Raw genomic sequence first — 27,278 nt, 5'->3', positions numbered from 1 at the left:
ATGGTAGTGTTTTATGTTTGGATAACCACGGTAAACCTAGCACCAGAGGAGCAGGCAGCCACTCAGCACAAAACATGAAATGGATTCTTGATGAGAATCTCCCACCTTTAGGCGCATGTCCTGCACCATTTGTGACAAATACTTTTGTGAGAGTGGAGCGGAATCAATCGCAAACACCAAAATATTTTTGTCTAATGCGCTTGCTGTCAAACCATGCATACGGACGAATTGTCCATCCACTAGGTTTACCCCTGCCCCACTGTCAATAAATACTTCAATTCTAGAGCCACCTTGGCAGGCAGGAGAAATCGGGTTTTACCGGTAAATGACAAAAGTACATTTTCAGATTCCCCACCCACACCACCAAGAGTGAGAAAAGGACTAAACACATTAGTTTTTGTTTTTTTTCCTATTTCACCTTGACGTTTATCATAAGGACATACGTTAACAAAATTTCCACCTTTACCACAAAAAAAAAGCTGTCTTTTCTTAACCCTAAAGTTTTTATTACCAGGTTCAGGAGCGACTTCCCCAACTGCATTGGCTCATCATCAGACATGCGTTCAAGTGCCTCCCTACCCAAAATGTCGGAAGAGGCCGCCTCCCCATACGATAGAGCGTCCCGAGCGAGAGGAACCTTAGATCTCTCCCTCAGGCGTCTATCAATACGTACAGCCAGAGACATGGCTGCTCCCAGTGACTCTGGATATTCGTGAAATGCCAATGTGTCCTTCAACTCTCGGATAACCCTTGACAGAATTGACTACGGAGGGCTGGAACATTCCACTCAGTATTAGTTGCCCATCTCCTAAATTCAGAGCAATAGTACTCAGCAGAATGCTCTCCCTCCCGTAAACCACGCAAGTGGTTTCAACGCATAGACGGTATTGAAGGACGGAGGACGCAGAAGCACGCAGCGTGCAAGGTCAGATTACAGACAGCCAGGGACTGTAAGTAAATGATCAAAGCCAGGTCCTCCCCAGCAGCTGATAAAAGTGCCTGGGCTGTGTGCACTTCTCCCTGTCCCTGCGCTTGGCAGACGCTCCCTCACTCAGCATACTGGGACAATGCAGAGTCAAAGCAGCGCAGACCAGGGAAGGGAGATCTGCCATCTGCTCAGTGTATAAATGAAAGCAACGTGTGGTAAGAGGACCCCTTTGTGCAGCAGGAGATTAACCCTTTAGGGGGAGGGCTCTGGTTACTGACACATTGGAGGGGCTATTGTTACTGGCTAGTGAGGGTAGGCGGGATTAGCTTCAGGGTGAGGGCAGTGGTGGCCATTTTAACTGAATAGTGAAATTGCAGTTTTATGCAGACTGGTTGCTAAGAGCTGAATCTTATTAAATATGGGGTAAGTCAGTCTAATAGTAACTGATTCGGGAATATCATGTTATTGGTAACTACATATCTGAAAGTTGAAATTAGGGTCTAAGTATGACAGTTATCCTTTAAAGAGCATGTCCACGACTAAAAAAATAAAAATAAAAAATAACTGCTTTCATGCAAAAACAGTGCAACATCTGTCCACAAGATTACATGTGTGGTATTACAGCTCAACCCTATTTACTACAATGGAGATGAGCTGCAATACCAGACACAAGCCATTGATAGGTATGGGCTGTTTTTGGATGAAAGCAGACATATTTTTCTAATCTTGAACAACCTCTTTAATACTTTATTTTATTTTATAATCCAGTCCTGATTTTTACTTTGCTAAATCCTGCACTTATACCAGCACCTTTACCCACAGTGTTTCTCAGTGAACAAAATTTTCGGCACATTTCTGAAACAGTGCTGTAATAATTTTCCAGGAAATATAAGGGTTGCTTTTCTCCCCATGTTTTATTTTTCACTGGCAGACAGATTAGAGGCAGGGCGTATCCAAGAGAGGAGTGTTACACCCCTATTACACTGCACGATAATTGGGCACATTATTGGGAATATGTAATCAAGCAGGGAGCATGTAATCTGCTGATGAACAAGCAAATACTCATTTATCATCTGCTGCGCATTTTTCATCAGGATGACAGATTCCTGATTATTGGCAGTACATCTCACTGTGTAACAAAGAATGCGCTGCCAACAATAATAGAATGGAATGAGGCCTTCATTTTGTCCTGGCCTGTGTAATTATGCCGATGCAAACAAGCACCGATGCATGTGTTATCATCCATCAGTGCTCATGTAAAGATTTTGTTGTAGAAATTTCTGGGACTTAAAATCTGTTCCATGTGCTTGCTGCAAAAAACAACCCATTCAGATAAATAGAAAAAAAATGTCTGCATCATGCTTATTGTTCTTTATCTCCTACTACAGAGCACTGGAGGGAGCTTTCTGCAACCAGTTGTCTTTAAGGGCCTTTAAAATGAACAGATAATGAGGCAAATGGTTACCTTTTATTATGTTCAAACCTGATAACTGCCCAGTGTATAGGTGACCAGCAATCGACTGAAAAACACATCTTTTATGCAGGCCCAAAAATGTTCCTTTGTCATCAGCATATTTCAGATTCTAAGGAGAATATGTACAGACTGCTGCAATGTTTATACAGTATGGATTGGTATTCAGTGCAGTTGACACCAGGGTAAAGGAAGTATTTTTTTTTTTAAAACATGAAATTGAAAACCCCTAAATTGTTCATGACTTAAAAGCTAAAAAAAAAAAAAAAAAAAAAAAAAAAAAAAATGGCCCAAAAGGGTCACTTATTAATTACTCAAGTTCCTGGCTTCCAGTTGATATATGAAACACCATCTTCCTCTTCATACTGTATTCAAAGGCAGTAAGAAAGCCAGGCTCCTATGAAATATATACAAAGAGCTTTAAGGCAAGTAACTTGTTAAGATTGATGCTTTTTTTTATTTGTTAACCACTTCCAGACCGGGCCATTTACCCCCTTCCTGACCAGGCCTATGGTAATTTTGCAAATGTGACATGTGTCACTTTATGTGGGTATAGCTTTGGAACACTTTTATTTATCCAAGCCATTCTGAGATTGTTTTCTTGTGACACATTGTACGTCATTTGAGTCAATATATTGCACCTTTATTTTTGTAAAAAATCCAAAAATTTACCAAAATGTTTGAAAAAAGCGCATTTTTCTAAATTTCAATTTCACTGCTTTTAAAACGGAAAGTGATACCTCATAAATTATTTATTACTTAACATTCCCCATATGTCCACTTTATGTTGACATTTTGTAAATGTAATTTTATTTTTTTAGGACGTTAGAAGGCTTAGAATTTTAGAAGCAATTCTTAAAATTTTTAAGAAAATTCCCAAAACCCACTTTTTAAGGACCAGTTCAGGTCTGAAGTCACTTTGTGGGGTTTACATAGTGAAACCCCCCATATATGACCCTATTGTAAAAACTACAGCCCCCAAGTTACTCACAACTGATTTTACTAACTTTGTTACCTCTTTAGGTGTTCCACAAGAATTAAAGGAAAATGGAGATAAAATTTCTAAATTTCACTTTTTGGGCAGATTTTCCATTTTAATCCATTTATTTCTTTAACATATCGAGGGTTAACAGCCAAACAAAACTCAAAATTTTATTACCACATGTGGTCGTAAAAACTGATGTAAGGGCACACGGCATGACGCAGAAGAAAATGAGCACTATATGGTTTTTAGAAGGCAGATTTTTCTGAACTGGTTTTTAGATGCAATGTCCCATTTGAAGCCCCCCTGATGCACCCCATTTTGGAAACTAGGAGATAAGGTGCCAGTTTTATTGGTACTATTTTGGGGTACATATGATTTTTTATTTCTCTATATTACGGTACTTTTTTTGTGAGGCGAGGTAACCCAAAAATGTCAGTTTTGGCACTGTTTTTATAACATTCATCCGACAGGGTAGTTCATGTGCTATTTTTATAAAACAGGCTATTACGGACGCGATGGTATCAAATATGTCTACCTACTTTGTTTGTTTGTTTCAGTTTAACATAATAAAGCAATTTTTAAAAAAAATTATGTTTTGTGTCTCCATTTTCTGAATGCCATATTTTTTTTATTTTTCTGCCGATCAACTTATGCAGGCGCTCGTTTTTTTACAGGAAGAGTTGATATTTTTATTGGTACCATTTTTGGGTACATATTAATTTTTTATAATTTATTATTACACTTTATGGAGCAAGGTGACCCAAAAATTGGTTGTTTTAGCATTTTTTTTTTTTAGGTGACAAAAAAAAAGCTTTTTGGGCAGTTTTAAATTTTTTTTTTTTACGGTGGGTGTTCACCTGAGGGGCTAGGTCATGTGATATTTTTATAGAGCAGGTTGTTTTGGACACAGCAATACCTAATATGACTATTTTTATTTTTTCACTTTAACACAATAATAGCAGTTTTGAAGCAAAATAAATCATATTTTAGTGTCTCATAACATAGTACTTAAGGCCGAAAAAAGACATTTGTCCATCCAGTTCGGCCTGTCATCCTGCAAGTTGATCCAGAGGAAGGCAAAACAAAAACTGAGGTAGAAGCCAATTTTCCCCACTTTAGAGGAATAAAAAATTCCTTCTCGACTCCAATCAGAATAACTCCCTGGATCAACAACCCCTCTATAGTAGCTATAGCCTGTAATATTATTACATTCCAGAAATACATCCAGGCCCCTCTTGAATTCCTTTATTGTACTCACCATCACCACAATCCTCTTCTATGTTTGTGTACAAACCTTCTTTCCTCCAGACGCAGAGGATGTCCCCTTGTCACAGTCAACCTGGGGATAAATACATGATGGGATAGATCTCTATACTGACCCCTGATATATTTATACATAGTAATTAGATCTCCCCTCAGTCGTCTTTTTCTAAAGTGAATAACCCTAATTTTGATAATTTTTTGGTCCTCCTCTGGACCTTCTCCAGCTCTGCTATGTCTGCCTTGTTCACAGGAGCCCAGAACTGTACACAGTACTCCATGTGTAGTCTGACTAGTGATTTGTAAAGTGGTAGGACTATGTTCTTATCACGGGCATCTATACCCCTTTTGATGCAACCCATTATCTTATTGGCCTTGGCAGTAGCTGCCTGACACTGGTTTTTGTAGCTTAGTTTGCTGTTTATTAAAATTCCTAGATCCTTTTCCATGTCAGTATTACCAAGTGTTTTACCATTTAGTATGTACAGGATACATGCATTATTCCTTCCCATGTGCATAACTTAACATTTGTCAGTAAACCTCATCTGCCACTTATCTGCCCAAGCCTCCAATCTATTCAGATCCGTCTGTAGTAGTATACTGTCCTTTTCAGTGTTAATACTTTAGACAGTTTAGTGTCATCTCAGAAAATTGATATTTTACTGTGCAAGCCTTCTACAAGATCATTAATAAATATATTCAAGAGAATAGGGCCCAATAATGACCCCTGAGGTACCCCACTAGTGACAGTGACCCAATCTGAGTGTGTACCCTTAATAACCACCCTCTGTTTTCCATCACGCAGCCAGTTACTTACCCACACACAGACATTTTCTCCCAGTCCGAGCATTCTCATTTTATATACTAACCTTTTATGTAGTACAGTGTCAAATGCTTTGGAGAAGTCCAGATATACATCATCCATTGATTTGCCGCTGTCTAGTCTAGAACTTACCTCCTCATAGAAACTGATTAAATTAGTTTGCCATGACCGATCCCTCATGAAGCCATGCTGATATGGCGTTATTTGCTCTAAGATAGCATCTCTTAGAAAACCTTCAAACAGTTTACCTACATGTTAAACTTACCGGCCTATAGTTTCCAGGCTCTGTTTTTGGACCCTTTTTGAATATTGGCACCACATTTGCTATACGCCAATCCTGTGGGACATTCCCTGTCAGTATAGAGTCCGCAAATATCAGAAATAAGGGTCCGGCGATGACTTTACTTAATTCCCTTAGGATACGGGGGTGCATGTCACCCGATCCTGGCGATTTGTCTATTTTAATCTTTTTAAGTCGCTGTTGTACTTCTTCCTGAGTCAGACAGGACACTTTTAATGGGGAATTTATTTTTACATTCAGCATTTCATCTGACAGTTTATTTTCCTCAGCGAATACATTGGAGAAAAAAAATATTTAACAGCTTTGCTTTTCTCCTCGTCGCTCCCTGCGACTCCCCGCTCATTACACTTTAAACACCTTAGCTCCCCTAACTTAAACCACCTTAAGGACCAGGCCACTTTTTACAATTCTGCAGTACACTACTTTCACGGTTTATTGCTCGGTCATACAACTTACCACCCAAATTAATTTTACCTCCTTTTCTTCTCACTAATAGAGCTTTCATTTGGTGGTATTTCATTGCTGCTGACATTTTTACTTTTTTTATATTAATCGAAATTGACCGAAATTTTTGCAAAAAAATACATTTTTCACTTTCTGTTGTAAAATTTTTCAAATAAAACTGCATTTCTATATAAATGTTTCCCTAAATTTATTGTTCTACATGTCTTTGATAAAAAAAAAATGCAATAAGTGTATATTTATTGGTTTGGGTAAAAGTTATAGTGTTTACAAACTATGTACAAACTATGGTGCAAAAAAATTCATTTACACACTTTGACTTTGAGCACCTGTCATGTTTCCTGAGGTTCTACAATGCCCATACAGTAGCAACACCCCACAAATGACCCTATTTTGGAAAGTAGACACCCTAAGGTATTCGCTGATGGGCATATTGAGTTCATGGAAGTTTAAATTTTTTGTCACAAGTTAGCGGAAAATTATTTTATTTTTATTTTTTTCTTACAAAGCCTCATATTCCACTAACTTGTGACAAAAAATAAAATTTTACATGAACTCACCATACCCCTCACGGAATACCTTGGTGTGTCTTCTTTCCAAAATGGGGTCACATGTGGGGTATTTATACTGCCCTTGCATTTTAGGCGCCCTAAAGCGTGAGAAGTTTGGAATCCAAATGCGTAAAAATGCTCTGTGAAATCCTAAAAGTACTCATTGGAATTTGGGCCCCTTTGCGCACCCATGGCTGCAAAAAAGTGTCACACATGTGGTATCGCCGTACTAAGAAGAAGTAGGGCAATGTGTTTTGGGGTGTATTTTTACATACACCCATGCTGGGTCAGATAAATATCTCTGTAAAAGACAACTTTTCCCGTTTTTTTTAATACAAAGTTGTCATTTTACAGAGATATTTCTCTCACCCAGCATGGGTATATGTAAAAATACACCCCAAAACACATTGCCCTACTTCTCCTGAGTACGGCGATACCACATGTGTGACACTTTTTTGCAGCCTAGGTGCGCAAAGGGGCCCAAATTCCAATGAGTATCTTTTAGGAGGGCATTTTTAGGCATTTGGATTCCAGACTTCTCCTCACGCTTTAGGGCCCCTAAAATGCCAGGGCAGTATAAAAACCCCATTTTGGAAAGAAGACACCCTAAAGTATTCCGTGAGGGGCATGGCGAGTTCATAGAAGTTTTTTTTTTTGGGCACAAGTTAGCAGAATTTTTCTCACAAAGTCTCCCTTTCCGCTAACTTGTGGCAAAAAGTTCAATCTTTCATGGACTCAATATGCCCCTCAGCTAATACCTTGTGGTGTCTACTTTCCGAAATGGGGTCATTTGTGGGGTGTGTTTACTGTTCTGGCATTTTGGGTGGGGCTAAATTGTGAGCAACCCTGTAAAGCCTAAAGGTACTTGTCGGACTTTCGGCCCCTTTACGCACGTAGGCTGCAAAAAAGTGTCACACATGTGGTATCGCCGTACTCAGGAGAAGTAGGGCAATGTGTTTTAGGGTGTATTTTTACATATACCCATGCTGGGTGAGAGAATTATTTCTGTAAATTGACAACTTTGTATACATTTTTTTTAAAAGTTGTCATTTACACAGATATTTCTCACACACAGTATGGGTATATGTAAAAATACACCCCAAAACACATTGTCCTACTTCTCCCGAGTACGGCGATACCACATGTGTGACACTTTTTTGCAGCCAAGGTGCGCAAAGGGGCCCAAATTCCAATTACTATTTTTAGGATTTCACAGGGCCTTTTTTTACGCATTTGGATTCCAAACTACTTCTCACGCTTGAGGGCCCCTAAAATACCAGGGCAGTATAAATACCCCACAAGTGACGCCATTTTGGTAAGAAGACATCCCAAGCTATTCCATGAGGGGCATGGCGAGTTCCTATAATATTTTTTTTGGGGCATAAGTTAGCAGAAGTCTGGAATATAAATGTCTAAAAAAAATTACGCATTTGGATTCCGTGAGGGGTATGGTGAGTAGTGTGGTGATTGGTGCTACTTACAGAGCTGCCTGTTCTCCTATGGTGGTCGATCCAAGAGCAAAGGGACCACCAGAGGACCAGGTAGCAGGTATATTAGACGCTGTTAACAAAACACATATTTTTGGGGTAAAAAAAAAAGTTGCATCTACAGCCTGCCAGCGAATGATCGCCGCTGGCAGGCTGTAGATCAACTCGTTTATCTTGCGATCCTGTGAACGCGCTCTCCTGTGAGCACGCGTTCACAGGAAATCTCGTGTCTCGCGAGATGACGCACTGAGGCGTCAAGGAGGAACAAACCGCCCGCAGGACGCATCCCTGCGTTAGGCGGTCGGGAGCTGGTTAAAGGGCTGACACCTTTATATAATTGAAGAACATTTTAGGGTTAGTTTTACTCTCTTTGGCAATTAATCTATTGGTCTCTACTACGCTTTTATTTGTTTTTTACATGTTCTATTTTTTTCCTTATAGTTTTTCAGTGCTTCCGTGCTACCCTCCTGTTTTAGTGATTTATATGCTTTCTTTTTGTCAGTTCTTGTTTTCTTTACAGTTCTATTTATCCACATTGGCTAAATTTAGCTTTTTTGAAGTTTGGTATTTTTGTTCCTCCCTGTAGAAATGCTCTTTTGAATGATAATTGGAAGGTTATTACTTTATGGTCACTATTTCCCAGGTGTCCCCCAACCTGCACGTCTGTTGTTCTGTCAGGCCTATTGGCTAATACTAAGTCCAGTATGGCCGTCCCTCTAGTCGGGTACTGAACCAGTTGGGAGAGGTAATAGTCTTTGGTTATTGCCAAGAACCTATTTCATATATGAGATATACAAGTTCAGTTTCCCAGTCTATATCTGGGTAGTTGAAGTCCCCCATAATAACCACCTCATTATGATTTGCCGCCTTGTCTATCTCGTTTAGTAGTAGATTTTCTGTGGACTCTGGTATATTAGGTGGTTTATAGTAAACCCCCATTAGTAATTTATTATTGCTTTTAGCTCCATGTATCCATGTATCTCTACCCACAGTGACTTCACATGTTCATGTCCCTCACTTATATATTCCCGGCGTGTGGGCTTTAGACAGGACTTTACATAAAGGCATCCCCCCCTCCTAGGGTTGGGCGATATACCGGTATCACGATATACCGCGGTATTAAAAAAACGGCGATATGGCGATATCGCCGTTTCCTAAATACCGCGGTATTTTGTGACGTCAGCGCACATTGTGCGCTGACCTCTTCTAAACGTGCTTCCGCCCGCCCACCCCTCCCTGCACCTTGCACCTTGCATCTTGCATAGCGCTGGGTAATTACTTCCTCTCGCTCCTGGCCTGCCTCCTTCTTGCTCCGCCTCCCTTAGTCAAGTCTCCACCCACCATCTGACGTCGTCATCCACCAGTGCCGGCTCTGTGTGTGGCGAACTGGCGATCCCCTGTGTGAGTACTGGTGTCTCTGGAGAGACTTTTTCTGCGGCTGTCTCACTAGTGTGTGCTCTGTCTGATGACGAAATTATAAACCTACTACTTCCTGCAGCGGCCGCCCCGACTCTCCCTCCTCCTCGCTCCCATAAGACCTTATTATAACGCTCCTTGTGGCCCCCCATACAGTGTAACGCCTCCTTGTGGCCCCCCAAACAGTGTAACGCCTCCTTGTGGCCCCCCATACAGTGTAACGCCTCCTTGTGGCCCCCCCATACAGTGTAACGCCTCCTTGTGGCCCCCCCCATACAGTGTAACGCCTCCTTGTGGCCCCCCCCATACAGTGTAACGCCTCCTTGTGGCCCCCCCCATACAGTGTAACGCCTCCTTGTGGCCCCCCCCCATACAGTGTAACGCCTCCTTGTGGCCCCCCCCATACAGTGTAACGCCTCCTTGTGGCCCCCCCCATACAGTGTAACGCCTCCTTGTGGCCCCCCCCCATACAGTGTAACGCCTCCTTGTGGCCCCCCCCATACAGTGTAACGCCTCCTTGTGGCCGCCCCCATACAGTGTAACGCCTCCTTGTGGCCGCCCCCATACAGTGTAACGCCTCCTTGTGGCCGCCCCCATACAGTGTAACGCCTCCTTGTGGCCGCCCCCATACAGTGTAACGCCTCCTTGTGGCCGCCCCCATACAGTGTAACGTCTTGTGTTTTTTTCTCTTTTAAACGGGCATTTATCGCGATATATATCGTTATCGCGATAACTTTTTTAATATCGTTATCGTCTGAATATTTTTGATATCGTCCAACCCTACCCCCTCCCCCTTTTCCGGTTTTGACGATCCTTTCTAAACAGACTGTAACCTTGTACATTAACTGCCCAGTCATAGCTATCATCCAGCCATGTTTCCGTTATTCCCGCTATGTCATAGTTCTCCTCACACATCACTAATTCCAGTAGTTCCCCAATTTTATTAGTCAGGCTTCTGGCATTGGTATACATACATTTGAGAGGTTTATGTATATTTTTTTACCCTACACCTTTCCTTCTGAACTGTTCTAGTCCCTCCTTCCATTCCTCCCCCATTGTGCTAGAGTCATAGTTTCTTTATTTTTTGACTGATTGTCTTAGGTAGGGTCTCATTTTTTGTGGGATGAGGTGACGGTTTCATTAGTACTATTTTGGGGGGCATATGCCTTTTCGATAGCTTGGTGTTGCAATTTTTGAGATGTAAGGTGACAAAAAATTCCTTTTTTTGGCACTGTTTTTATTTCTTATTTTTTATGGTGTTCACCTGAGGGGTTAGATCATGTGATATTTTTATAGAACTGGTTGTTACGGATGCGGCGATACCTAATATGTATACTTTTATTTATTTCACTTTAACACAATAATAGCATTTTTTTAAACCAAATAAATTATGTTTTAGTGTTTCCAGAGAGCCATAGCTCTTTTATTTTTTTAACAATTTTCTTAGTTAGGGTCTCATTTTTTGCGGGATAAGGTGACAGTTTGGTACTATTTTGGGGGGCATACACATTTTTGATCGCTTGGTGTTGCACTTCATGTGATTTTAGGTGACAAAAAATGGCTTTTTTGGCACCTTTTTTTTTTTTTTACGGTCTTCATCTGAGGGGTTAGGTCATGTGATATTTTTATACAGCAGGTTGTTTCGGATGCGTCAATATCTAATATGTCTACTTTTTAATTTTTTTATTTCACTTTAACACAATAATAGAAGTTTTGAAGGAAAAACAATAAATCATTTTAGTGTCCCCTTTGTCTCAGAGTCATATTTTTTTTATTTTTTGACTAATTGTCTTAGGTAGGGTCTCATTTTTTGCAGGATGAGGTGACAGTTTGATTAGTACTATTTTGGGGGCATACAGCTTTTTTATCGCTTGGTGTTGCACTTGTGTGATAGGTGACAAAAATGCCTTTTTTGGCACTGTTTTTATTTTTTTACGGTGTTCACTTGAGGGGTTAGGTCATGTGATATTTTTATAGAGCTAGTTGTTACGGATGCGGCGATACTTAACATTTTTTATGGCGTTTATCCGACGGGGTGGATCATGCGAAATATTTTTCTATTTTTAACTTTTTTTTTTTTTTTTTTTACATGTGAAACCCTTTTTTTTTTTTTTTTTAAAGCACTTTATTTTTTATTTCACACTTTGCTGCCCCCATAAGGTTATACAAGACCTCTTGGGGACATTTAACTTCACTTATTTTTTTTTTTCCACTATTGATTTCTACTGTAACTGGGGCTGAAATAGTAGCCCCAGTTACAGGGTAAATACAACCCCCAGAGAGGCTGTACAGCATTATACCATGCTGTACAGCCTCAGTGCAGGGCTGATCGAGGTCTATGGAAGACCTGACAGCTCCTGCACTCTCCCAGTCCCAGCGGTCACATGACCACCGGGCCAGAACAGGAAGTATATACAGCGATCTAGAAGGCAGGGACACCTGGGAACTGTTCCTGCCTTCTCGCTGGGGTACCCTACCTCAGCAGCTGCACGATTAGCGTGGAGCTGCCATCTCTGAAAAGACGTTCTAAAACGTACGATCAGAGATAAACAACCGCCCATAAGACGTTTAGGGCTGTTTCACACGAGCGGATGCTGTGTGTGTCATCCGCAGCGTGAATGATAGCCAAGCCCCGCACTGAAATAACATAGGTTGGCAAAGTATCCCAGGATGTCCCGACAATACCAATGGGGCAGCGAGATCGATTTGCAAGATGTACCAGAGTCTTCCTGATCCCCAAAGAGATGACACCGGGGCTCCAAAGTGAAGTGGAAGTCTTTATTAATTCAGCTGAATTCAGTGATCTTGGCAGGGGAGGTGAAGGTATAGGTGTCTTGAGCTTTTTCCTATACCCTTCTCCTCGGTGAAGTAAGTGTGACACCCCATTATTTAATAAAGATATAATTTATTTATTGAATTTGGAGATCATATTGAAGAAATACAGATACAGACTTCTCCCTGTGGCACCCCCTTGGTATTGTTAGGACATCCTGAGATACTTCGCCAACCTATGTTATTCCAATTTTCACGTTCCCTTTTCCTCCTCTATCTTTTCTCACCATATCCTCTCTACCCAGCCATCCATGCAATTAACTCTTTTTTCTCTTTACATAAGCCCTGGAATGGACTGCAGAGACACGGAGCATTAACATGATTGATAATGCTCCGTGTCTCTGCTGTACATGCACGGCATCCGCTTGTGTGAAACAGCCCTTATAGTCTATGGGTGAAGTAAGTGAATAATTTAATTGAAAATGTTATTTACCGAATGTCATGTTCAGACACACACGCCTATTTTCTTCTGGAAAAGATTTTGACTGGGGCTACACTCTGCGTGTTGAAATATTGCAGTGTAGCACTTGTAGTACCTCAGGTAAGGTTATAGTGAAGAGCAGCGACATGATCGGATCCCAACGGTCAAAAAAAATCGAAACCTGCTAGATTTCCATGGATGTCTAGGTTGCAGTCACTTGTTGTATAGCTCCAACCTTATGTAAGCTCAAATCCAAGGCACAACCACAACAAAATTCATGTCTGATCTTGACTGTCCATCTCCATATTTATACCCCCATGACAACTTTTACTTATTTTCTGGTTTTGCCCTTTCTAAAGAAGACCTGCCACCACAAAATGCAATGCAATCTGCAGGCAGCACGTTACAGAGCAGATTAATATATAGTTTTTTGGGAAAAGATTCAGGAAAATTTGTAATTTTTACATTTGCATCTATACTATTTCTGACTTCATTGTTCACAGGAAGTTGTGATCAGTGACCTCGGAATACACTCTTAAGCCTCATTCACACATCCATCTCTGTGCTCAAATCTGTGAAAAGGTGGTTTGTGAAGGATCCGTTTGGGTCCGTGTGAACGTTTTTTTGCTGACCGTGTTTCATGCACACTGTTCAGCTGAAAAATAATTTTCAAAGCATCTCTTCCTTATGATCCATGAGACACTGATGGCATCTTCTTTTTATCCGTGGATTTCATGGACCCATAAACTATAATGGGCATGATGGATCCGTGAACAGACAAAATAGAGCATGCTTCCGTGCTAAAACCACAGACCCATGGACCGTGCCAAAACATGATGTGTGAACACACATTATAGTTATGTGTGCTGTCCATGGAGAACAGATACAGCACACATACGTGGAATACTGCCGTGTGAATGAGGCTTTACACAAGGAATGTTACCAATCACTGATAACAGGAGGAACAATGAAGTCGGAAATAGAAGAGATTTAAATGTATAAATTACAAGTTTTACTGAATCTTTTCCCATAAAACTATATATCTGCTCAGCATCTCGAACTCTATAACATGCTGTCTGCACATTGTGCTGTATTTTGTGGTGAAAGGTTTTCTTTAAAGGCGTTATATTAAAGTTATATTTATTGATGACCTATCTTCAGGATAGGTCATCAATATCAGATCGGCTGGGATCCGACACCTGGCACCTCGGCCAATCAGCTGTTTGAAGAGAAGGCGCGCAACATGCCAGCGCTGCCTCTCATTCACTGTTTACCTTCTAGCTGTTGCATCAGCAGCGGTGAGCAGGTGTAATTACACCCAAACCGTCCCATTCATTTCAATGGTACGGATCGCTACTATGCACTTGTATAGTAGCGATCCGTACCATTGAAATGAATGGGACAGCTTGGGTGTAATTACACCTGCTCACCGCTGCAGATGCAAAAGCTAGAAGGTAAACAGTGAGGCTGGGTTCACACTTGAGCGTTGCGCAAACGCGCGTTTTAGACGCGCATTTTTATGCGCGTTTTTGTAATAGTAAACGCGCGTTTGACGCGCGTTTGTGTGATTCACTACAGTGTCCTATGGCCACAAACGCCCCAAAAGTCGCTCATGTACTTTTTGGAGCGTCGGGCGTTTTACAGCGCGATCGTACGCGCTGTAAAACGCCCAAGTGTGAACCATTCCCATAGGGAATCATTGGTTTCTCCTTGTTGAGCGTTTTACAGCGCGTAGGAACGCGCTGTAAAACGCTCAGGTGTGAACCCAGCCTGAAGGGGAGGCAGCACTGGCGCCTTCTCTTCAAACAGCTGATTGGCGTGGGTGCTGGGTGTCGGACCCCCGCCAATCTGATATTGATGACCTATCCTGAGGATAGGTCATCAATAAATATAACTTAGACAACCCCTTTAAGGCAAAAGTGGTTAGCATCACTTATTTTTTTGTTAAAACCCAAAGAACCTAAATATATTAAACTAACAAGACTTTATACGAACCTGCCATTCCTATATCATCCTAGTGCTGGTTGCATTTACAGGCAAAACATATATGACTATGTCACCACTTCCCTGTTAGGCTGGGTTCACATCATGTTTTTGCCATCTGTTTAACATATACAAAAAAATGTATACATTAATGGATCTCAGATGCATGCCATACAATGGGATCCGTTCACCAAAGAGTTCCATTGTAAAAAAAAAAAAAAAAAAACGGATGGCAAAAACTTAATGTGAACCCAATGTATAGGTTTTTTAACAATGGAAATGTATGGTGAACGGATACCACTATATGGCATTAGTATGAGGCATTCGTTAATGTATACGTTTTTTGTATATGGCAACTAGATGAGAACAATGTGGTATGAACCCACCCTTAACATATACGTTTTTTTACAGAATACAAAAGTGTGGTGTGCTTTTTTTTATTTATTTATTTTACAACGTATCCGTTAAACGGATGGAAAAAACGTGCTGTGAACCCACCTTTAAAGAAACCCCCTTCACAGAGCTGGTTTTGAACCCTTTGGCCTATGCTACCTTAAAATTTCCCTACAAGTGAGATTTCACAAGTCCATTAATGCAATAGGAATTCCTGTTGTGTGATAGGGGCACTTATCATTGACTTGTCTGTGGTGTATTATTAGGCAGCCATATCTCATTAAGCAAAAGTTGAAAAGTCTTACAGCCAATGAATTGAGGCTACATCTAACGCTTGATACAAACCAGGGTTGTCACAATACCAACATTTTGATTTGATTTCGATACCATAAAAAAGAATTGGAATGCATTGCAGAGGGGATCATACCCCAAAAAGTAAAGTCCTAGAGTAGGACAGAAATAAAGTTTAAAAACAAAAACGTTTCAAGTAAAAAAGAAAAAAAAAACACCTAGGGCTGCAGCTAACGATTATTTGAATAATCGATTAGTTGCCGATTAATTTCTACGATTAATCGATTAATCGGGAAAAACGACAAAATTACAAAACAGAGAGGTTTATATGATCTTACTTGAAAAATTATGTTCAAAGGCCATATTAAAACAAATTGTGGACGACACTATTATGGGGGATCTGTGGACGACACTATTATGGGGGATCTGTGGACGACACTATTATGGGGGATCTGTGGACGACACTATTATGGGGGATCTGTGGACGACACTCTTATGGGGGATCTGTGGACGACACTTATGGGGGATCTGTGGATGACACTTATGGGGGATCTGTGGACGACACTTATGGGGGATCTGTGGACGACACTTATGGGGGGATCTGTGGACGACACTTATGGGGGGATCTGTGGACGACACTATTATGGGGGATCTGTGGACGGCGCAGTTATGGAGAGGGGGATCTGTGGACGGCGCAGTTATGGAGAGGGGGATCTGTGGACGGCGTAGTTATGGAGAGGGGGATCTGTGGACGGCGTAGTTATGGAGAGGGGGATCTGTGGGTGGCGCAGTTATGGAGAGGGGGATATGTGCACTGTTATGGGCATAACAGTGCACAGATCCCTTTCCTCATAACAGTGCACAGATCCCCCTTCCCATAGCAGTGCCATACACAGACCCCCCCCCCCCTCCTCCCCATAGCAGTGCTATACACAGACCCCCCTCCCCATAGCAGTGCCATAGACAGATCCTCCCCCCTCCCCATAACAGCCCCGGCCCCGATGCTTATAAGTCGGACTAATCACTGCATCTTTATTTTACCTTTTTACAATGACGCTCCTGAAACAGCCAGGCAGAGCAGACGGCGGCGTAACGTCACTCACTCACGTGACGCACCTGCTCCGCCCACTTCATGAATGAAGGAGGCTGAGCAGGCGTGTCACGTGAGTGAGTGACGTTACGCCGCCGTCCGCTCTGCCTGGCTGTTACAGGAGCGTCATTGTAAAAAGGTAAAATAAAGATGCAGCGACCGCCCGCCCGCATAGCAACGAATCGGCGATTATTCGATAACTGGATTCGTCGACAACGAATCCAGTTATCGAATATAATCGATTACATCGATTAATCGTTGCAGCCCTAAAAACACCCCTTTCCCTTGATTTTAAATGAAAAAAATATATAAAAAAAACACACACACACATAATAGGTATCGCTGTGTCCGTAACAACCGGCTTTCTAAATATATCACATGATACACCCATCCGATAAACACAGTAGAATTTTTTTTTATTGGTTAAAAAAAAGCACCACTTTTGTCACCTTACATCACAAAATTGCAACACCAAGCGATCAAAATGGCGTATGCCCCCCAAAATAGTACCAATCAATCTATCACCTCATCCCGCAAAAAATGAGACCCTAAGACAATTGCCCAAAAAATAAAAAAAACTATGACTCTCAGACAATGGAGACACTAAAATATGATGTTTTTTTTGCTTCATAACTGCTATTATTGTGATAAAGTGAAAAAATAAAAAAGTATACATATTAGGTATAGCCACATCCGTAACAACCTGCTCTATAAAAATATCACTTGACCTAACTCCACAGGTGAACAAAATAAATAAAATAAAAACAGTGCGAAAAAAGCAATTTTTTGACACCTAACATAATTTAAAGTGCAACACCAAGCAATCAAAAAGGTGCATGCCCCCCAAAATAGCACTAATCAAACAGTCACCTCATCCCGCAAAAAATGAGCCCCTACCTAAGACAATCGGTCAAAAAATTTAAAAAACTATGGCTCTCAGACTATGGAGACATTAAAACATCATTTTTTTTGTTTAAAAAATGCTATTATTGTGTAAAACTTAAATAAGAAAAAGTATACATATTAGGTATTGCCACGTCCGTAACGATCTGCTCTATAAAAATGTCACATGACATAAGCCCTCAGGTGAACGCTGTAAAAAATATATTAAAACTGTGCCAAAACAACCAATTTTTGCCTCATGTCACCTTGCATCAAGTGTAATAATGAATGATCAAAACATCATATGTACCCAAAAATGGTACCAATAAAAATGTCAACTCTGCAAAAAATGAGCCCCTGCACAAGACGATTGGCAGAAAAAAAAATATGGCGTTCAGAAAACGGAGACACAAAAACTTTATTATGTAAAACTGAAACAAAGAAGAAAGAAGACATATTTGATCTCACTGCATCCGTAACAACCTGCTCTATAATAAAAATAGAGTATGATCTAACCTGTCAGATGAACGTTGTAAAAAATAAAAAAAAAGTGCCTTTTTTGGTTACCTTGCCTCACAAAAAACGTAATATAGAGCGATTAAAAATCATATGTACCCCAGAATAGTACCTTATCCCCTAGTTTCCAAAATGGGGTCACTTTTGGGAGTTTCCACTGTAGGGGTGAATCAGGGGGGCTTCAAATGGGACATTGTGTCTAAAAACCAGTCCAGCAAAATCTGCCTTACAAAAACCATGCAGCAGTCCTTTCCTTCTGCGCCCTTACATCAGTTTACGACCACGTGTGGGGTGTTTCTGTAAACCTCAGAATCAGGGTAATAAATGTTGAGTTTTGTTTGGCTGTTAACCCTCGATGTGTTAAAGAATAAAATGGAAAATCTGCAAAAAAAAGTTAAACTTAGAAATTTCATCTCCATTTTTCTTTAATTCTTGCGGAACACCTAAAGGGTTAACTAAGTTTGTAAAATCAGTTTCGAGTAACTTGAGGGGTGTAGTTTCTACAATAGGGTCATTTATGGGGGGTTTCTATTATGTAAGCCCCACAAAGTGACTTCAGACCTAAACTAGTCCTTAAAAAGTGGGTATTGGAAATTTTCTTAACATTTTTTAGAATTGCTTCCAAAATTCTAAGCCTTCTAACGTCCTCAAAAAATAAAATGACATTTACAAAATGATGCAAACACAAAGTAGACATATGGGGAATGTTAAGTAATAAATATTTTATGAGGTATTACTTTCTGTTTTAAAAGCAGAGAAATTGAAATTTTGAAAATTGCTAATTTTTCTAATTGTTTTGTAAATTTGGGATTTTTTCATAAATAAAGGTGAAATATATTGACTCAAATTTATGACGTCATGAAGTACAATGTGTCACGAGAAAATCTCATAATGGCTTGGATAAATAAAAGCGTTCCAAACTTATTGCGACATAAAGGGACACATCAGATTTGCAAAAAATTGCCTGGGCAGGAAAGTGGCCTGGGGTAGAAGAGGTTAAAATTTTAATATTCTGCTATTTTGTTAAACTTTTTTTAAACTTTTCATTTCTAACTATTACCCCCCTTATGGGGCTAGAACCCTTGTCCTAGTCACCCTTATAGAGATCTATTAGGGTGAATAAGACTTTACACTGTCCCTGCTGCCCTGTGCTTTGTTTGCACAGCAGCAGTGAGCTTACCATGGGAGCCATGGAAGGCTTCAGTGGCGTCCTGGCTGCCATGGCAATCGATCGGAGCCCCTCGATTTCACTACTGGGAGCTAAAACTGCCACCAATGGGGGGAGACCCTGTGGCCACTGCTCCACCAATGAAGATAATTAACATTATTATAATACTGAGGGGAGGGGTGCGCCTGTAGCCACTGTGCCAGAAATGCATATAATTAACATTATTTTAACATTATTATAAGGCCTCATGCACACGGCCCTTGACCGGCCGTGGCCGTATATTGATCATTTGAATGGGTCCGCAATCGGGAGCTGCGGTGCGGAACGGAGGCACGGAACCCCACAGAAGCACTACAGAGTGCTTCTGTGGTGTTTCTGTCCATGCCTTTGCCTCGCATAAAAATAGAACATGTTCTATTTTTTGCGGTGCAGACGTATCACAGACGCATTTAAGTTGAATGGGTCTTGATCCGTCCCGGCCGCCCCACGGACGTTGCCCGTGCAAACTGCGGTCCCCAATGCACGGAACAGCCGCACAACGGCTGTGTGCATGAGGTCTAATACTGAGGTGGGGGGGGGCTGTTAACACTGTGCCACCAATGCATATAATTAACCCTTAAATACAAACGTAGGCAGCAGGTTCCAGCGGTATCACACAGCTGGCACCTCGCCTCCTGTCAATTAACCCATCAGGTGCCGCATGTGAGTGTTATCCAACACATTCCAGAACTGTAAGGGTTACATAGCATCACAAATCAATATAATACTATGCAACACCGTCAGTGCTGGGAGGTCAGGACGGCAGCTGTCTAAAACTTATGCTGCGAGTTGGAACTCTTTCGTCTCAAAGGGGCTTTAGGTTAGTTTCACACTAAAACTTGAGATCTTGCAGGCTGTTCCAGCAGGGAACACTGCTTTGCTAGTGTAAAACTAGCCTTAGGATTCATTCACATCTGCATCAGAGGCTCTGTCAGAAGCCTCTGTTGCAGATTCTGTCAAAAATATGAGACAATATAGCGCAACACATTTTGCCTGGCAAAATGATGGGTTTTATAATGGAACAGATCTCATTATAATCAATGAGGTCCATCAGGTGGTGTTCATTATGCTTTAAACGTGTGATTTTCCGTGTTTTTTCATTTTTATTTTTTTACTCTCAGCCTTCAAGTGAGTCAGTGATAGGTGGGACTCACACCCTCCTCCCACTGTATGTGTGATTTCACTCTGGAGGTAACTGGGAGTTGTTCGCTGTGTGTCGGACCTTATGCCCCTGTAATTGCCCATACGGCATAGGTGGGTTAGCGTTAGGTCCCGTGCCACTTTGAGATACCTTGACGGGGTGCGCGGGCTTCGGTATGTTCTTGATATAAGTCTCATTTTAATATCAGTGTGAGGGTTTAGCATATATTGTCAATTGCATTTACCATTGTAGTGCACCATTTCTGTAAACTTCTACTCTCAGCCTTCCCAAAGCCCTAACTTTTATTTTTTTCACATTATGTGGGTCAAGAGGCACTTTTGTAATGGCACTATTTACGGTTGCATACATTGTGGTGGGAAGCTGGAACAAAAATTACAAATGGGATGAAATTGAAAAAATAACAATCCTGCAACAGTTTTTGGGGTTTTGTTTTTATGACGTTCCCTATAAAAATCCGGTGATATCACATATGCACAATTTTTCTTGTGTTTTGATTTCTTTTAGTCACCATATTCTGACCCTTATAACTTTTTTGTAGTTACGTGTACAGAGCTGTGTGTGGGCTCATTTTTTGCGGACCAATCTTTACTTTTCAGTGATACCATTTTGGGGTGCGTTAGACCTTTTCATCATTTTGTATCTTATTTCATGTGTGAGAAGAGACCAAAAAACTGTGAGTTGGCCATTTAGACTTCTTTTCCATTTTGCCGAGTGATTCATTTTTATATTTTATTTCTAAAAAACTATTTATTTTTACGCTTTTTATTTTTTTATAGCTCCCATAGGGAACTATAACAAGCAATCATTGGATTGCTATTCTCATAGACTCCCAATGCATTAGCATTGATGTCTATGAGAATTTAACTGTGTTTCTATGGAGCCCTGACACAGGCAGGGGCTCCATACAAAAGGGCTGCTGCTAACAAGCTCTGGCTCTCTTGAACTCCGCCAGGGGGAGCCAGAGCACACCCAGAAGCGAGCACTTCCGGGTTTTCATGCACTCAGATGCTGTGGTCAGGTTTGACCATGGCATTTGAAGCGTCAAAAGTCTGCGACCGGCATTACCACTGTTCGTGGACATTAGCCGCCGATGCCTGCTGTGTGAAACAGCAGGCACCCCGCGGCTATGGCGCCGGCTCTGCTTGAGAGTGGGCGCCATTTTTAAATGCCAGACCGCCAACATATTTTTACAAATTAGCCTTTAGGAGCAATAGGGGCATTGCCGTTACACCGAGAGGCTCTGCTCTCTCTGCAACTGCTGCACCCTCTACACTCCACTGACAGGGATCATTGACAGGGTCAGGCGTTATGAAGTTTTCACTGCCTGGTTCTGTCAAAGTGCTGAGGACGAAGCAGTTGCAGAGAGAGCAGAGCATTTAGGTGTAACAGCAACACTCCCGTTGCTCCTAGAGGTTCATTTGCAACACAGATGCCTTTAGCTGCCAAGTGAACATGCAACAGATCAGCCAGTTTCATAGGTACAAATCTGCTGACATGTGCCCTTTAAATACCGGCACTGGCCTCCTGCTAGTGATGATGCCTAAAACAGTGGCTATTGATAATTACAGTCACATAACATAGGCTACTTTCACACTTGCGTTCGGAGCGGATACGTCTGGTGTCTGCACAAACGGATCCGCTCCTATAATGCAAACGATGGGATCCGTTCAGAACGGATCCGTCTGCATTATCCTTCAGAAAAAATTCTAAGTCTGAAAGTTAGTCAGGCGGATCCATCCAGACTTTGCATTGAAAGTCAATGGGGGACGGATCCGTTTGAAATTGCACCATATTGTGTCAACTTCAAACGGATCCGTCCCCATTCACTTACATTGTAAGTCTGGACGGATCCGTTTGGCTCCGCACGGCCAGGCGGACACCCGAACGCTGCAAGCTGCGTTCGGGTGTCCGCCTGCTGAGTGGAACAGAGGTCAAACGGTGCCAGACTGAGGCATTCTGAGCGAATCCGCATCCACTCAGAATGCATTGGGGCCGTACGGATCAGTTCGGGGCCGCTTATAAGAGCCTTCAAACGGAACTCACAAGCGGAACCCCGAACGCAAGTGTAAAAGTAGCCATAGCTGGTCCAAATTAAATAACAGCACCAAGCTCCTACTGGTAATATCAGGTTACTGGCCAGGTAGCAGGCCAATATACACTACTCACAAAAAGTTAGGGATATTTGGCTTGTGGGTGAAAATTCAGGATGAACCTAAAATGTACTCCAAGCTTTATAGGTGAACTTAATGCTACCTTCTCTAAACTTTTGAATGTGCATGTCCAACTGTTCAGTGTTTCAGTAATTTCTGCATAAGGCCTCATGCACACGACCGTTGTGTGCATCTGTGGCCGTTGTGCCGTTTTCCGGATCCGAAGATCCGTCTGCATAAAAGCTTTTTCAGATCTAAGTTTTCACTTTGTATAAACTCAGATCCGACAGTATATTCTAACACAGATGCGTTCCCATGGTGATGGGGACTCTTCTAGTTAGAATACACTACAAACTGTGTACAAGACTGCCCCCTGCTGCCTGGCAGCACCCGATCTCTTACAGGGGGCAGTGATCAGCACAATTAACCCCTTCAGGTGTGGCACCTGAAGGGGTTAATTGTACTATCATTTCCCCCTGTATGAGACCAGGGCTGCCAGGCAGCAGGGGGCAGACCCCCCCCCCCCCCCCAGTTTGAATATCATTAGTGGCCAGTGCGCCCCCCCCCCCCCCCTCCCTCTATTGTAATAAATCGTTGGTGGCCAGTGTGCGCCCCCCATCGGGCCCCCCACTTCCTCCCTCTATTGCAATAAATCGTTGGTGGCACAGTGTGCGCCCCCCATTCCTCCCTCCCTCTATTGTAACAAATCGTTGGTGGCAGTGTGCGCCCCCCATCGGCCCTCCTCCCTCTATAGCAGTAACAACATTAGTGGCCAGTGTGCGGCCTCCCATCCCCCCCCCCCGATCATTGGTGGCAGCGGAGTTCCGATCGGAGTCCCAGTTTAATCGCTGGGGGCTCCGATCGGTAACCATGGCAACCAGGACGCTACTGCAGTCCTGGTTGCCATGGTTACTTAGCAATAGTACAATAGTAGAAGATTCATAGTTACCTGCTTGCTGCTGCGATGTTCGTGTCCGGCCGGGAGCTCCACCTACTGGTAAGTGACAGGTCTGTGCGGCGCATTGCTAAAGAACTGTCACTTACCAGTAGGAGGAGCTCCCGGCCGGTCAGACATCGCAGCAGCAAGCAGGTAAGTATAAATCTTCTACTATTGTACTATTGCTAAGTAACCATGGCAACCAGGGCTGCAGTAGCTTCCTGGTTGCCATGGTTACCGATCGGAGCCCCAGCGATTAAACTGGGACTCCGATCGGAACTAAGCTGCCACCAATGATCGGGGGGGGGGGGGGGTGAGATGGGAGGCCGCACACTAGCCACCAATGTTGTTACTGCTATAGAGGGAGGGGGGCCGCACACTATGCCACCAACGATTTATTACAATAGAGGGAGGGGGGCCGATGGGGGGGCGCACACTGTGCCACCAACGATTTATTACAATAGAGGGAGGGAGGGGGGCGATGGGGGGCGCACACTGTGCCACCAACGATTTATTACAATAGAGGGAGGGGGGGCGATGGGGGGCGCACACTGTGCCACCAACGATTTATTACAATAGAGGGAGGGGGGGGGCGATGGGGGCGCACACTGTGCCACCAACTATTTATTACAATAGAGGGAGGGGGGGGGGGGGGGGCCGCACTGGCCACCAATGATATTCAAACTGGGGAGGGGGGGGGTCTGCCCCCTGCTGCTTGGCAGCCCTGATCTCTTACAGGGGGATATGATAGTACAATTAACCCCTTCAGGTGCGGCACCTGAGGAGTTAATTGTGCTGATCACGGCCCCCTGTAAGAGATCGGGTGCTGCCAGGCAGCAGGGGGCAGTCATGTACACAGTTTGTAATATATATTTAAACCTGAAGCGTCCCCATCACCATGGGAACGCCTCTGTGTTAGAATATACTGTCGGATCTGAGTTTCACGATGTAGCTCATATCCGACAGTATATTCTAACATAGAGGCGTTCCCATGGTGATGGGGACGCTTCAAGTTATGTTCGGGTGTCCGCCTGGCCGTGCGGAGGCAAGCGGATCCGTCCAGACTTACAATGTAAGTCAATGGGGACGGATCCGTTTGAAGATGACACACTGTGGCTCAATTTTCAAACGGATCCGTCCCCCATTGACTTTCAATGTAAAGTCTGGACGGATCCGTCTGAGGCTACTTTCACACTTAGAAATGTTTTAACAATATAATGCAGATGGATCCGCTCTGAACGGAGCCACCGTCTGCATTATATGAACGCAAGTGTGAAAGTAAAGGGACTCCTGACTTTACATTGAAAGTCAATGGGGACGGATCCGTTTGCAATTGCACCATATTGTGTCAACGTCAAACGGATCCGTCCCCATTGACTTGCATTGTAATTCAGGACGGATCCGTTTGGCTCCGCACGGCCAGGCGGACACCAAAACGACTTTTTTTTCATGTCCGTGGATCCTCCAAAAATCAAGGAAGACCCACGGACGAAAAAACGGTCACGGATCACGGACCTACGGACCCCGTTTTTGTGGACCATGAAAAAAAACTGTTGTGTGCATGAGGCCTAACTTGCAGTTTTCTAACAAGGAGCATAACGGCAAAATTCATAACAGGTGTTTGATCCAAGAATCGCCCAATATATTTCCTGGTTCAATTAGAATTGGTATTTAACCACCTCAGCTCCCCTAGCTTAAACCCCCTTAATGACCAGACCACTTTTTACAATTCTGCACTACACTACTTTCACGGTTTATTGCTCGGTCATACAACTTACCACCCAAATTAATTTTACCTCCTTTTCTTCTCACTAATAGAGCTTTCATTTGGTGGTATTTCATTGCTGCTGACATTTTTTGTTATTAATCGAAAATTGACCCTAATTTTTTGTAAAAAAATGACATTTTTCACTTTCTGTTGTAAAATTTTTCAAATAAAACTACATTTCTATATAAATTTTCCTCTAAATTTATTGTTCTACATGTCTTTGACAAACAAAATGCAATAAGTGTATATTTATTAGTTTGGGTAAAAGTTATAGCGTTTACAAACCATGGTACAAAAATTAGAATTTCCGCTTTTTGAAGCAGCTGACTTTCTGAGCACCTGTCATGTTTCCTGAGGTTCTACAATGTCCAGACAGTAGAAACACCCCACAAATGACCCAATTTCGAAAACTAGACACCCTAAGGTATTTCGCTGATCGGCATAGTGAGTTCATGGAAGTTTTTCTTTTTTGTCACAAGTTAGCGGAAAATTATGATTTTTTTTTCTTTTCTTACAAAGCCTCATATTCCAACTTGTGACAAAAAATAAAATTTTACATGAACTCACCATACCCCTCACGGAATACCTTGGGGTGTCTTCTTTCCAAAATGGGGTCACATTTGGGGTATTTATACTGCCCTGGCAATTTAGGGGCCCTAAAGCGTGAAAAGTAGTTGGGAATCCAAATGCATAAAAATGCCCTGTGAAATCCTGAAAGTACTCATTGGAATTTGGGCCCCTTTGCGCATCTTGGCTGCAAAAAAGTGTCACATATTTGGTATCGCCATACTCAGGAGAAGTAGGGCAATGTGTTTTGGGGTGTCTTTTTACATATACCCATGCTGGGTTAGAGAAATATCTCTCTAAAAGACAACTTTTCCCATTTTTTTTTATACAAATTTGTCATTTGACAGAGATATTTCTCTCACCCAGAGAGAATTCCTAGAATATTATTTTTTTGGGCACAAGTTAGCGGAAAATGATTTATTTTTTATTTTCTTACAAAGTCTCATATTCCACTAACTTGTGACAAAAAATAAAATTTTACATGAACTCACCATACCCCTCACGGAATACCTTGGGGTGTCTTCTTTCCAAAATGGGGTCACTTGTGGGGTATTTATACTGCCCTGGCATTTTAGGGGGCCTTAAGCGTGAGAAGTAGTTTGGAATACAAATGCGTAAAAAATGCCCTGTGAAATCCTCAAGATACTCATTGGAATTTGGGCTCCTTTGTGCACCTAGGCTGCAAAAAAGTGTCACACATGTGGTATCGCCGTACTCAGGCGAAGTAGGGCAATGTGTTTTGGGGTGTATTTTTACATATACCCATGCTGGGTGAGAGAAATATCGCTGTCAAATGACAACTTTGTATAAAAAAATTGGAAAAGTTGTCTTTTAGAGAAATGATGGGTATATGTAAAAAGACACCCCAAAACACATTGCCCTACTTCTCCTGAGTACGGCGATACCACATTTGTGACACTTTTTTGCAGCCTAGATGCGCAAAGGGGACCAAATTCCAATGAGTACCTTTTAGTAGGGCATTTTTAGACATTTGGATTCCAGACTTCTTCTCACGCTTTAGGGCCTCCAAAATGCCAGGGCAGTATAAATACCCCACATGTGACCCCATTTTGGAAAGAAGACACCCCAAGGTATTCCGTGAGGGGCATGGCGAGTTTAAAGAAGATTTTTGGCACAAGTTAGCAGAAATTATTATTTTTTTGTTTTGTTTTTCTCACAAAGTCTCCCTTTCCGCTAACTTGGGACAAAAAGTTAAATCATTCATGGACTAAATATGCCCCTCAGCGAATACCTTGGGTTGTATGCTTTCCAAAATGGGGTCATTTGTGGGGTGTTTGTACTGCCCTGGCATTTGAGGGTCTCCACAATCATTACATGTCTGGCCAGCATTAGAAGTTTCTGCTATTCTCCTTATATTGAGCATACAGGTAATGA

At 42.2% G+C, this 27,278-nt stretch overlaps 1 protein-coding gene across 1 annotated transcript in view; it reads right to left on the bottom strand.

The window, feature by feature from the left end:
• Positions 1 to 27,278, bottom strand: part of DMC1 (DNA meiotic recombinase 1) — a 132,589-nt gene that overhangs the window by 93,220 nt on the left and 12,091 nt on the right. Inside the window, exon 3 of the mRNA XM_044301460.1 lies at positions 2,714 to 2,796. Within this exon, the coding sequence (XP_044157395.1) occupies positions 2,714 to 2,796 (83 nt within the window). The remainder of the gene's footprint in view (positions 1 to 2,713; positions 2,797 to 27,278) is intronic.

The sequence above is a fragment of the Bufo gargarizans genome, chromosome 7 (genome assembly GCF_014858855.1).
Source record: "Bufo gargarizans isolate SCDJY-AF-19 chromosome 7, ASM1485885v1, whole genome shotgun sequence".
Taxonomy (NCBI): domain Eukaryota; kingdom Metazoa; phylum Chordata; class Amphibia; order Anura; family Bufonidae; genus Bufo; species Bufo gargarizans.
This window is presented reverse-complemented; position numbering and strand designations above follow the sequence as displayed.